Source organism: Pleurodeles waltl, chromosome 9, assembly GCF_031143425.1.
Source record: "Pleurodeles waltl isolate 20211129_DDA chromosome 9, aPleWal1.hap1.20221129, whole genome shotgun sequence".
Lineage (NCBI taxonomy): Eukaryota > Metazoa > Chordata > Amphibia > Caudata > Salamandridae > Pleurodeles > Pleurodeles waltl.
Genome location: NC_090448.1, coordinates 754706437 through 754719902, shown reverse-complemented (window position 1 = coordinate 754719902; position 13466 = coordinate 754706437). Strand labels below are relative to the sequence as shown.

Genomic DNA, 13466 nt, shown 5'->3' with positions numbered 1-13466 from the left:
ACTGCCATACTGAATGACAGTAGGAGCCCCATTTTAAGAAGGAAGGAAAACGCACTAAACGTTGTTAGCAGCAATCATTGGGGTTGTATAGCCATGAATCTTTTTAGGGGCCCGGTCAGAACGTTGTGAAGCATCTTGAATGCTACAGACTATTGGAACTATGGCGTAATGGCGGACGAAATTATGAGAAAATAAAGTGAGATTAGGCAGCATTATGCAGCACAATTTATGGCAGAGATAGCTTGTTTTGACATTTTGACACACGTTGATAGAAAATGGATCCCAACAATGTACAGAATACGAAGCTTCTTAAGGAATGCCACTATGTGGGCCAAGGACTCATTAGTACCTGCTTTATACTTGAAAACAGCAACCAACGGCTTAAACGACGGCTAGTTAACTTTCGCTATGTATCAACCACTGTGTTGCATCTGTAATGCCATTTTGTATAGTTACCATTGGGGCAAGAAAATAACTTTATTATTGAAATACATTTATATGCAGAAGATGCATGAATGTTTAGAAAATGAGGTAACTATATTATGATGCACAAAGCCCCACAGCAACAGAATTACATAATTTCTGTGGCTGTGACAAGAAGCTCTAGTTTGCAATAGATCATCCATATTAAGGCCCATATTTATACTTTGTTAGCACCGCATTTGCCCCGCTTTTTGATGCAAAAACGTCGCAAACTTACAAAATACAATTGTATTTTGGAAGTAGCGCCGCTTTTGTGTCAAGAAATGACGCAAATACGGCGCTAAAAAAGTATAAATATGGCCCTAAATATTTTCAAGCACCTCTGTTTCAATGGTGGTGGTATCCTGATTACTATAAAAAGTACCATTTGAGATGATGGACTGTTACTGTATTGTGATCTAGTGTTCTTTAAAGAGGTGTGTCTTCAACTCTTTCCTAAATTGGAGGAGCGGTATTTGGGAGGTCTCTTTGGATATGGGGATGTTGTTTTAAATCATGGAGGCATTGATGGAAAAGGCCTCCTACCATCTCATTTTATTACACTTCTTTGCCCCAGTCTGGTTGTGGTCAGGCTGTGGGTGGGTTGAGAGCCACCAGAGATGGTGAACTTGTCCACAAGGTAAGCCAGCGTGCTGGTCTTGATGACTTTGTTAATGATGCAGCTTGTTTTGAAGATGATGTGGGAAGCAAGGGTAGGCTATAGAGTACCACCAGGATGAGTGTGAGGTGATCATATTTCTTCCAGTGGCGGCCGGTAATTTTAGGAGGGAGGGGACGGGAAGCACACTCACACTCATTCCTTCACACACGCATGCACATCCATTCACAACACTCATCAACATTCAAACATACACGCACGCACGCACCAAACATTCATTTAAAAAACATACACACACTTACCTACAGCTCTGCCTCAGAGGTCCCAGGAGGGTTGGGACTGCTGCCTTCCCTCACTAGCTGACCTTAGGTCAGCAAGTGAGGGAAGGCAGCAGTCCCAACTTCGTCACAGAGTGGGATGGGGTCAGTAATCCTGCTGACCCCACCCCACTCTGTGACGAGGTGTCACTGATTGACACTCTCCCAGCGCGCTTTAGGGCTTAAACCTGAAGTGCCTAGGTCAGAGTCAATGGGCGACGCCTCCCCTCGTCACCAAGGGGGAGGGCCTCGAGCCACCTTTGCTGAGCCGAGGAGGTCACGCCCATAGGAGCTGTGACCGCTTCAGCCCAGCAAAGTTCAGCTCTGGCATCCAGGAGTCTGCACAAACCACGCATGTCTCGCTCCTGGCTGCCTGAGCTGAACACGAAGAGTGTGTATTAGGCTGATCTTTGCTCAGCCTAATAAGCACTCTTCATGAGGGGCAAAAGGTGGGGGGGTGTGGCCCCTCCACCCTAAAGGCTGGGCCACAGCTGATTTATTCTTCTTTCTTCTGGATGAGATGTGCTGCACTGTGTAGGATGCCCTTAAGGAGTTTCAGTGTGGAGTCTTGTAGGACATGGAGCAGGGTATTACTACCATCCAAATGCAAAAGCACAGGGGCTTGAAGAGCAGTTCTGAAGATGCTTTCCTGAAAAAATAATTTACTTTCTTTAGAAGAGACACCTTGTCCAAGGCCACCATATTTTCTTTGGCAATGTGCTTCTTGAGGATGAGGTAGGCTTCCAAAATACTTCCAACTGACATAGCATTGGGTGAAAGTTGGGGTTCAGAGCCATCATGGATCCTGTCACTGAACCAGGTTTGTACAATGTTTTGCCAGTGTTTAATTTGAGCAGGTGGTTTCCAGTGTGGAATATTGCCACTTATTTTTTAGGTCCGGCACGTATTTTTCTGTTTCAAGCACTTACTGCGAGCAAAAGACACATGAGAAAGACAGAGGAAGAGAAAAATGAAAAAGCGTCATAAAGGGAGAAAGCTGCAAGAGTGAGCTGAAGGGGCAGAAAGTGACTGTAAATGTATTAAAGAGGCCTGAGATGGCTTCAGGATTTCGCTGGCTTAGTATTCCGTGCGCTCACATATAACTGCAGCAGCCAAGTGTTTCAGAGGAGAGCTTTGGGCACAGGCACATTTTTATTTACAAATTTAGCACTGTCTTTTTCTTCTTGCCACATAACAGGAATTCTGTCTTGGTTAGGGTGAGCTTCAGGCAGCCACGGAACAACATCCAGGACAGGCTGAGTCAGGCACAATGTTTCAGGCGTCGAATGTCTGGAGCAAATTAGGCTTTCTGGTAGAGCTGTGTAATTGAACATATGGGTGAATTTTGATGCTGTTTTCTAGGAGTAGAGTCGCTGGGGCTCCATTTAGTTTCAGAGCAGCAGGAGACAGTATGGAACACTGTGGTACTCCACCAGAGATAGGGATATTTTGATACCCGGAGATACCCATGCAAACAAACTGGTGTTGACTGGGAAGGTAGGACTTGTCAGTGAATCCCATTCAAGAAACCAGGGCATGGATGAGGTTAAGGTTTTCAAATGTGTCAAAGACAGATGAGGGGTCAAGCAATATCAGGAGGCAGAGGTCACCCTATCTGTGTTTAGGAGGGCATTGTCTAAGATGAGCAAGGTAGCTGTCTCAGTGCTGCAGCCTAATCTGAAGCCAGCTTGGTAGTAATACAGAAGATGGGTAGCACTGATGTGATCTTGGAGTTGAACATAAACTGCTTTCCCATGATCTGGTCGATGTAGGATAGGTGAGTGATGGACCAATAGCTGGCAAAGTTTTTACGGTCTAATGTAGGCTTCTTTAAGAGTGGGCAGATTTGACATGTCTTGAGAGCTTCCGGGAAGATGCTCTGAATGAGAGAGGCATTGACAATGGTGAGTAGAGGTCAGAGAGCTTTCCCGGAGAGCACTTTGAAGGACAATTTTAAAACATTATCTTCATGGGAAGTCAGTTTGAGGGAGTTAAGTATGTCCTTCAGATTAATGAGCGACAGAGCTGTGAAGGATGACCATATTCATATTATACAAGAAGGGCTGGGTGTAAGAGGAGAAGCAAGCTTGATATCAGTGAAGTGGTGTTCAAGCGTTTTTTATATTTTGGCTGTATGTCTGCCATATGTGACAGTTGTAATTCAATGATATTCAGTGACACCATTATAATCCCCCTCTCTCTTACTCCTTTCATAACCTGTGTCTTTCTGTCTTCACAATCTTAGGTGATGATGATGAGGATGAAAGCGGGGAGGAGCGTCTCCCCTCCTGCTTTGACTACATCATGCATTTTCTCACCGTCTTCTGGAAGGTTCTCTTCGCCTTCGTACCACCCACTGAGTACTGGAGTGGCTGGGCCTGCTTTCTAGTGTCCATTTGCCTCATTGGCATGCTCACAGCAGTCACCGGTGACCTTGCCTCACACTTCGGGTGCACCGTGGGTCTTAAAGATTCGGTCACTGCAGTGGTGTTCGTAGCACTTGGAACCTCAGTGCCAGGTACGTTTCAATTCAAGAGTATTGTCAGGGTGGAAGATTCTGAGGCAGCCAGATTTCCTCCAAACAGCAGTTCGCACAGGCAGTGACAGAACAGCAATAACCACAGGCAGGCTTTTGGCTGACACACATATTCACATAATAACAGATGAAAGACATTGGGCCAGATGTATCAAACATTTTGCGAACGAAAAAATACGTTTTAGTATGTAACAAGTCCAATTTGCGATTCGGTAACCTGTTCCCGAATCGCAAATTGGATTTCAACTACATACCGATTCAGTATTAGAAAGGGTGGTGTCAAAGGCATCCCTTCCTAATATCGAATCGCAGAGGTATGTATGATTGTTTTGTGACCGTGACCGCAGTTACCACCTACTTCAAGCAGGTGGTAACCCATTTGCAAAGGGGAAGGGCTGCCTAAGGGACCACTTCCCATTTGTCAATGCATGCAAAAACGTTTTTTAAGAGCAGGCAGTGGTCCCACGGACCACTGCCTACTCTTAAAAAATGAAAAGAAAACTTTTCATTTTTCATTTTTAAATGCATCCCGTTTTCCTTTAAGGAAAACGGGCTGCATTTAAAAAAAAAAAAAGATTGTTTTATTGAAAAGCAATCACAAACATGGTGGTCTGCTGAGCCCAGCAGGGCACCATCCCTGTGATTGTAGCCATTCTCAATCGCTCGCAAATTGCGACCTACCTCATGAATATTGATGAGGTAGGTCTATATGCAAGCCCTTGCGAATCGCAGTATGAAACTCCTGGAGTTTCATACATTCCAATAGTGAATATTTGATTGCAATTCGCAAAGAATCACAATTTGGTAATCGCTGTTGGATTAAATGATACATCTTGCCCATTATTTCCTAAAGATTTGCATGGGCACTTTTCCCACGCAATAAATAGCATCAATTTAGTAAACATTTCAATAGACAGACTGCGTAGCACTAAATTTGCATTGAGATGCATGAGCATCCATGCTGCTGGGTGCGACTCCCCTCTTTCTCAAAAGTAAAAACATTTCTTGACTAAATTTTGGGTTACTTGCCTGACCTATTCTGGGCAAGACCAAATGAATTTACTTTTGTTCTAGGTAACAGATGAAGGCGAGGCAGATGTAAAAAAGCTATAGTGGGAATATTTTAACCATCACTGGTGTCAACAAGTCGGGGAGTTGTGGCCAAGAGAGAGAGAGCCCCACGCCTGGAGCCATATATGACACTGGGGACCGCCACCCTCCAGAGCCGGCTCCTGCTACCTCCTGAGGTGGCCATCCTCAGGAGGTAGCAGGGTGGGGACCTCGGGAGGTAGGCACCTCTGGAGGTAGGCACCTCTGGAGGTAGGCAGCTCCTGCCAAGCAAAAACAAACACTCCGCTTTCAGCAAGCAGGAGCTTTTACTGTAAAATGCTCCTGCTTGCTGAAAGCAGGGTTTTCATCTCTCACAGGGAAAGAGATTAAATTATTTCTCCTTCATGCAGAGTGCTGCATTTGCAGCAGCTCCCTGCATTTGGGAGCAATGTATGTTCCTGCAGGAGGCTGGGAGCTGGATGGGACCGTGGAGCCCTTGAAGCTCACTCCCGCTGTGGTTCCTTCTTAAATAAGTTAAAAATAAAAAAATAAAAATTCCCTATAGTTCCACCTTGTAACGTGGAGTGTCTCTGATGGAGACACTCGAGGACCACACACATTGGCAAAGTTACAAACACACAAGGTCACTGCAGATATTTCATCTGCATTCTTTAGTCAGCTGTAGTGTAAGAGATGGACTATAAATTTACCCCATGAGGTAGCAGTTACTAACAACGCAGTAGAAAGTACTCTAGTTGGGTAGACATTCTGTACAAAATACTGTCCGCATCTTGGATAAATATGCAGAGCAGGATTGATTCTGGCACAGTCCTCATCCCACAGAAATTAAACCTCAATGGGAAGCATTTACAGGTATAAACAAAGCAGGTGCCCAAGTTGAAGCTCCACTCCTCTAAAGTACTAATCATCCAAATTTCCTGTGCATGGTAAAGGCAATGTAAGTGTTTTTTCTGTGTATTTTCACCTTGAAATGTTATTTGTAAACCTTGATTGAGTGGTTGGGTGAATATTGGAGGGCATGGTGAAACCCCTGCTGCGCATAGCCAAAGGCTGTGTGTGGCAGAGGGTTGGGTGGTTTAGGAGGTTGGTCACAGCCAACCCCCACCACGCACAGCCAGAGGCTATGCATGATGTGGGGTTGGGTGGTTTTAGGGGGTTGGCCACAGGGCTTAGTCATCAGCCAGGCCCTGCGGCCAACCCCCTCTGTGCACGGCCAAAGACCATGTGTGGAGCAGCTATGGGTGGTTATGGGGGTTGGATGCAGAGTGTAGTTGTGGAGTTATGGAGGCAGTGCTTGGATCGGGGTTGGATTAACATATAGTAGTTACATTTACTTTATGTTTAAAAAAAATAGAAATTCACTGAAAAAAACGAAGGTTACAGGGATGAATTTGAATTTAAAAAAACTGAGAAATTCACTTAAAAAAACAAACGTTACAGGGATGTTATAGTTAGGCTCACATTTTAAACATACTAAACCATAGAAATTCATCTGTTATAGAGTTATTTCAAGTAACTATAACTTGTGCCCTAAGGTAATTGAAATAGCTCTAACTATAACAGGTGAATTTCTATAGTTGTGTACAATTAAAATGTGTGCCTATCTATAACGCCCCTGTAGTCTTTGGTTTTTAAGTTAATTTCTATGTTTTTTTAAAAATGTTACTTCCTAACTATAACATCCCTTCTACCTTTGTTTTTTCAGTGGATATATATATATGTGTGTGTATACATATAATATATATATATATATATTTCTTTTGTTGGAAATTGTCAATTGAGGGATTGGTCTACCCTCCAGCACCAGCTAATGAGCGCATCATTTTTGAACGGCCGCATTGTGGATTATCCCAGTACAAAACCTCCATTTTCAGCAAACCCTGTTCTTGAGAGGGGATGTGGGCTTGCAACTAATTCAGTGACTATTGTCCTCTCTGGGGTTTAATGCTGGTTTCCCCATTGTCCACATTTCAGATCCTGCGCAAATTGTTTTATCACTGGCACTTTGTTTCCATTATCCACCAAAACTGAAAATGCTGAGAAATGAGCTAAATGCCAATACTAAGTACGGTCTATGTCGATCCTCACATTCTGACTCTTTATACAGCAGGGAGAGTGGATTTACGAAGATCTACGTACAAGCTGCACATTATGGGGCAGATTTATCAATCTTTCACGCAGCGCAATGCAGCAATCCACCTTACTGCGCTGCTTGCAAGGGAAATGGCATGTAGGCACAGTATTTAACATTTTATGGCACATTCCTGTCCTTTCTTTGTTCTGGTGCACTTTTGGCTGCCAACCGCCAATGCAGACTCCCTTGTTTCATGTTGTAAGGGTGTCTGCATTGTAGGCAGGATTATTTTTGTGCAGGAAGGGGCAGCTTCCTGCACAAAAACAATCCTGAGAGGCATATTCCTCTTCCTATGTGTGTTGCACAATGCAGCACACATAGAAAGAGCAAAAAATGAGGAGAAAAAAGATATTTCCCCTCGTTATGCCTCACCTAGGGGTGCGTAGCATTTTAACGCACTCCCAGGTCTACCACTAGTGGTAAATCTGGGAATGCAGTCAAATCCATTGGTCGATGCGTGGGATCGCCCATGCTCCGCCCATGGGATGCCTCCGTACGGCAGGGTAATGCAAGGAAGAGATATGCGCTGCCTCGCCTTACTCTAGATTTTTCAAGCCATGCAGGGCCACAAAGGGTGCCCTTGCGTGGCTTGATAAATCTCACTTAGGTTTAGTGTTGCCCTTGCGCCCCCTTCCGGGGTGCAAGGGTAAGGCAAAACCTTGATAAATATGGACCTATATGTTTATATAGGGCAAACTCAGCACTTCATTCACACTGGACAAAATGAATGCTGCTGTGTTGGATAATAGTAACTCCTATAACTTGCAGATCGATTACAATTGAAATCTGCAGGATTGTCAATCTCATGTACATGCACCAAATATACAGGAGACATGTTTTTTTTTTAAATGTGTTTTAACCCGTTTTAGTTTCAATGAAGGGCTATGATTAGATGAGTGACCTTCTTTTGTTTCCATGTGAACAAAATGCTTGGTTTGTCTTTAACGAAAATGGCTTGCAAAACTAAAATCCTCCAGCAAGAGTCCATCTTAGAGAGGCGTGGCAAGGGTGCCATTGCCCCAAGTGTGAGTAAGGGCAATGGGCCTCTCTACTGTCTAGCTGGAAAGTAAGGGACAGTAATATTTGGGTGAAGTGCCTCCCCTCCACCCATAAATCTGGGCCGCGGTGCCACTGCACCTGCTGCACCGATGAACGCGTTCAAGGGCGGTCACAGAGTTAGCACTCACAGAACTGTGGCACAAAGGCTGTCACAGTGCGGCTGATCATGCACAGTCATCAAGTCGCCACATACACAGCAAGTCACAGATCAGCCTTGGGAGACATTTGCAGAGCTGAGATGACATAGGCAGTCACAGAGCAGCGGCGCGTGCAAACCGTCCAGTCCCGGGCGGTGGTGGAGGCAGTGGGAACGAGGGTCTGAGAAAGAGATGGCTTGTCTGGTTCAGTCAGATTCATAAAAGGAGATATGGGGAGCGGGAGGGGCTCAGCAGCTGTGCTGGGAGCAGTGGGGATGCACGAGGCTGGGGGGCCTGGCTCATCCTAACTGTTATAATTGCTTCCCGTAATTGTCCCCTTGGTATCAGGGCAGTCAGCAGGTGCGAGCTGTATCCGAGCAGGCGCCCAGCCACTCCAGCTGCCTTCGGCTCAGACTGAGCAGCTCTCTCTCAGCGCTCTCCGATACGGCACCATCTCCCTGTCTCTGGGAAGCTCGCGCTGTTTCACCATCAAGCCCAGCCGTTCCTTGCTGTCTCCATAAATCCCCCTTCTTCTCTTTATCTATCTCTCCTTCTTCCCCCCGCCCCTATCTCTATAGATCTGTTGCCCCCTCGCTGCTGTCTCATACTTCTTCCTCCCTCCCTCATTCTCTTTCAATAAATATGTCTCTCCCCCTAGCTGCTGTCTTGGCACATCTCTCATCGCTCAGTGTGATGTTTGTTGTCTGTCTGCCACACGTCTGATTCCAGAGCTGCCAGCACTAATATATACCAGAGGAGCCCCCATCAGTCACAATAATTCAATACATCATCTCCTCTATTACAGACCCTCGAGCCCGTCCTTCTCGCTCATCACCTCCTCCATCGCAGCTCTTTTCTCCCCGAGACCTCTTCAGCAGCCCCCTTAACCACGTCTTACATTCCAGCTCTCTCTCCTCGGCTCTCTTTATCCCAGTCGCTCTGTCTCACGTTTCCCCGCGAGATGTCTTTCCCGCCATCATGTAGGCTCCCTCCTGTGTAAATTGTTCCATGCTGTTGATTCGACTTTACCACACCTGATGTGCCAAACTAGTAGGGTTCAATAGGGGTCCCCTTTAGAGAAAATGTTGAAAAATGTTCTAAAAAGTGCATCTCAGAACATATTTTTTTAATATAAATTCGCTAAACCGCCAGAGGCTCTGGAAAGGTAATTCTGAAATATCGCCCATTTGCAAGTGATGTAGATCTTGTCTCAGATATCAAATTAAAGCGCTTCTGACGGCCAGGTGCGGTATTAATCCCCTTAGGACTTTGTTGCTCCTCTCTGGATCTGGTCCTTCAAAGCAATTCAATATTAAATAACACTTTGAAACCTAGTATCATCTATATCTAATTGTAAACAGTCATTTAGTCCTTTGTCATATAAAAGCATGAAGGTCAGAATAAAATGATAATAATGAGATAGCAGAAATAGGTAACATTCAGCTCTAATAAAGAACTCAGACCACAGTGACTGAGGATGTTACCTGAAGACTTTTAAGCATGTATTGTCCAGCTGTGAAGTTGATGTCATTCATCCTACTGAACTGGGCTGTAGTGTCTTGGAACCAGCCCTGTGAGGGGATCTGCCTGTATGTTACCACCTCCTATTGTTGTAGGGTGTGTTTATGCTCTTTATGTTATTTGATTAATGCGACTTAAAAAAAAACAAAATACAAATAAATAAAATAATAATAAAGAACTCAGAGGTCAGACCGACAGTGTCACCTTCTAAAGATTGGAGGAGTGTGAGCCCCAAACCCTCAGGATAAAGAAACAGCCTTTACTATGCTGTCTTTACTGAAGCAGATTTTACCATGCATGCCTTTACCACATAGATACTTTTTTCTTCCTTGACCACGCATGCCTTTACCACGCAGGATGGTAAGGATTGGTAAGCTCAGCTAAGAGTATATACATATATATATTGTTTTTCACTGTAAGAAACAAAGGTTAAATGGACATTATAATTAGGTGAAAATATCAGTTAAAACCTACTGTTTTAAATGTGCACTCCTGCCATGCACAGTGAAGTCATTGATGATATCATGTCAGATGTTGCATTCATGTTATCAATGACGTAAGAACATGCCATGAGTGCTGTAATATGAGAAATAATTAGCAGTGCATAGCGAGGGCACTGGGTTATTCATGTAAAGTAATATTTTATTACCATACTTCACGCCAACCCCACATTGCGCACTGTCTTTGGCTGTGCGCAGCGTGTGGTTGGCAGCAGGGCTTGACCTGCGACCAGGCTCTGCATTCATCTCCCCCACAGGCAGCAGAATCCCCCGTCATGCATGGCATTCAGACCTGCTGCAATGTGGAGATGGCCACAGGGACTATATAGCCAGGCCCTGTGTCCAATCCGCCACCATACACCAACACCATACCACGCACAGGACCATCATCCAACCTCCTATAAGCAGCCAATGGCATGCAATCTTCCACTGTGTGCACCAGAGGGATGGCCACAAGCCCTGGTCTATGACCAGGCCCTGTCTCCAATCTCACACAGGCATCCAACCTCACACCACACACAGCCTGTGGCTGTATACAGCATGAAGTTGCCCAGAAGCCAACCACATGTCAATCACTGCCTTTACCTGTATGCTGCATGGGGTTGGCGGCAGGCAGACTGTGCCCCACAGCGCACCCAAAAGCCACGTAGCCAACAGTCTGTTTGCCAGAACATGTGAGTGTCCCATGGGATCCAGTGAGGCCCCTCGCTCCCATGGAACTCCAATGAGAGTCTAAGGGACTTTTTGGCTTCTGAGGGATGCCCACGGAATCACAGAACCTATCCTCCCAAATAAATATTTTATTTAAATCGGGGCTTCCACATGGTCCAGGTATATTTTCATGACACATGGACTGAGTTCCCGTGTCCTGGATTAGGCAGCTGCAAAATGTCTCATTATGTTAAATCAGCCAATTTAAAGCGCAACCTTCAGCTGGAGCTCTCGCTCCCTGGGAAGCTAGACGGCCAATGGGGAGAAAAGCCCACTCCGTCTAGTAGATACCTCTATTTTTTTTATTTCACCTGAATTTTGTGAGCCTCTTGCAAACCCCTACCATCCAGAAATTCAAAGTTTTTAATTTTAAAAACTACTACACAGATTTACACCAAATTGCAAAAAGCACACTTTCTGGACCAAGATCCAGTTTTCTGATACATTTGGGGAAATTCCATTTGTCAGTTTTAGCTGTAGCCCTTTCCAAAACCCCCTGGGGTAAATTACGTTGTGCCCCCTTCCCCCCTCCCCCTTTTTTTCTCAGCCCCTACTTGACGGAAGGAGCTGAGGAAAAAAGAGCACATTTTTGGAAAGTTTTGTTAAGATTGATCAAATGGCGTCAAAGTTATTAGCAAACAAAAAAGCCAAATCCTACAGAAACGTAGTCCTAAATATAACTACATAGTGATGATAGCTATTGTGTAATATGATATATATATTTATGTTGTATTACCTAGTGGCAGTAGCCACTAGGTAGTTATAGTTAGGACCTAGTTTCTATAGAAAAAGCGTTTTCTGTTTTGCTAATAAATTTGGTACCGTTTGATGAGGCTTCACAACCCTTTCCCCAAAACGTTCACGCTCCATCAGCTGCTGTCTGGAAAGTTTCAGGGAGATCTGTCAAGCGGGGGCTGAGAAAAAGGGGGTCCCAGAATGGGTTTTCCCCATTAATTTTCCCATAGGAATTTTGAACAGCGATAGTGCCGAAACCACTGGACGGAATTACACCAAATTTGTCAGACAGGCAGCTCTTGGTCCAGAAAGAGGCCTTTTTGTTATTTGGTGCAAATCCATTCAGTAGTTTTCTAGTTATTAAATGAAAATCAAATTATATATATAGGGACACAGATCCTTCGCGGATCCTCCATGGATTTGGAGGAAAAGCAAGGCCCTGAATGGCTGGCTGCAACCTGACAGAAAAGTTGCAGATACCATTTTGTTTCTCGCATTGCCTGGTGGGAAAGGGGGAGGGGAACATTGTTAAAAAATATAAGGGGGTCACAATACAGGTATCCTGACCCCAAAAGGACACATGGAGGGGTGCCTTAGGGACACCTCATGGGCAAAAAATTGCCCTGTTTTTTTTCAGCTGATCCATTGAATCCAAGATCCTCCTCAGACCCTGGGGAAAAGCACGGACCTGATTGGTGTGGCCGCAACCTGACACAAATATAGCATGTGCATTAAAAAAACATAGAAATTGACTGAAAAAAAGGTTACAAGGACATTAAAGCTAGGCTGACGTTTTACCCATACAAAACCACAGAAATTCAGCAGTTATACTTATCTGAAGAAACTATAATTCATGCCTGAAAGTAACTTTAGGCCACGACTTATAGTTTCTCAACATGAGCATAACTATAAAAATAACTATAACTGCTGAATTTCTATGGTTTTGGATGGGTAAATTATCAACCTAACTATACTGTCCCTGCAACCTTTCATTTTTTCAGTGAATTATTATTACCTACTGGTGGTCGTCAGTAGATACTTATAGTTAGGACCATGTTTACATAGAAAAAGCGTTTTTTGACTTGCCTATATCTTTGACACCGTTTAACGACTCTTCACAAATTTTTCCCCAAAAAGTGGTCCAGTGATTCTTGGTGTGGATGGAAAGATTCGGGGTGATCCGTCAAGCAGAGGCCGTGAAAAAAGGGGCCATTTTAATTCCCATAGGATCTGTCAACACATCTACAGGCCAAATCGCTAGACGGACTCACACCAAATTTGGCAGAAACCTAGCTGTCGGTACGCAGATTGTGCTTTTTGTTAATTGGTGTAAATCCATTCAGTAGTTTTTGAGAAATGTAGGGAAATTCTAATTTGTATATCTCTGGCTGCGAAGTATTCACAAATAAAGAGGAGCTTGTGCAGGGAAATGCACATCTCTGATTGACTGCTAACACTTCAAACCAGGACGTGTTGGCAGCCATCTTGGGACTTGGCTTGAGCTGAGTCCTAGAAAACAGAAAAAAGAAAATAAAATAGGCCAGGAAAGAGACCCTGACACCTTAGCACTGGTGGGAGCACAAAAACATTTTTTGTGATTATTTTTTTGCTGCAAAATCGTGATAAATTGCAGAAAAATGAAAAAGCAGGCTCCGTGCTTGTTT

General features: G+C 44.4%; 1 protein-coding gene across 1 annotated transcript in view; it reads left to right on the top strand.

The window, feature by feature from the left end:
* The window catches only part of LOC138259924 (sodium/calcium exchanger 1-like), a 414856-nt gene that overhangs the window by 352495 nt on the left and 48895 nt on the right, over positions 1 to 13466 (top strand). The window contains exon 6 of the mRNA XM_069207907.1: positions 3644 to 3916. Coding sequence (XP_069064008.1) covers positions 3644 to 3916 — 273 coding nt within the window. The remainder of the gene's footprint in view (positions 1 to 3643; positions 3917 to 13466) is intronic.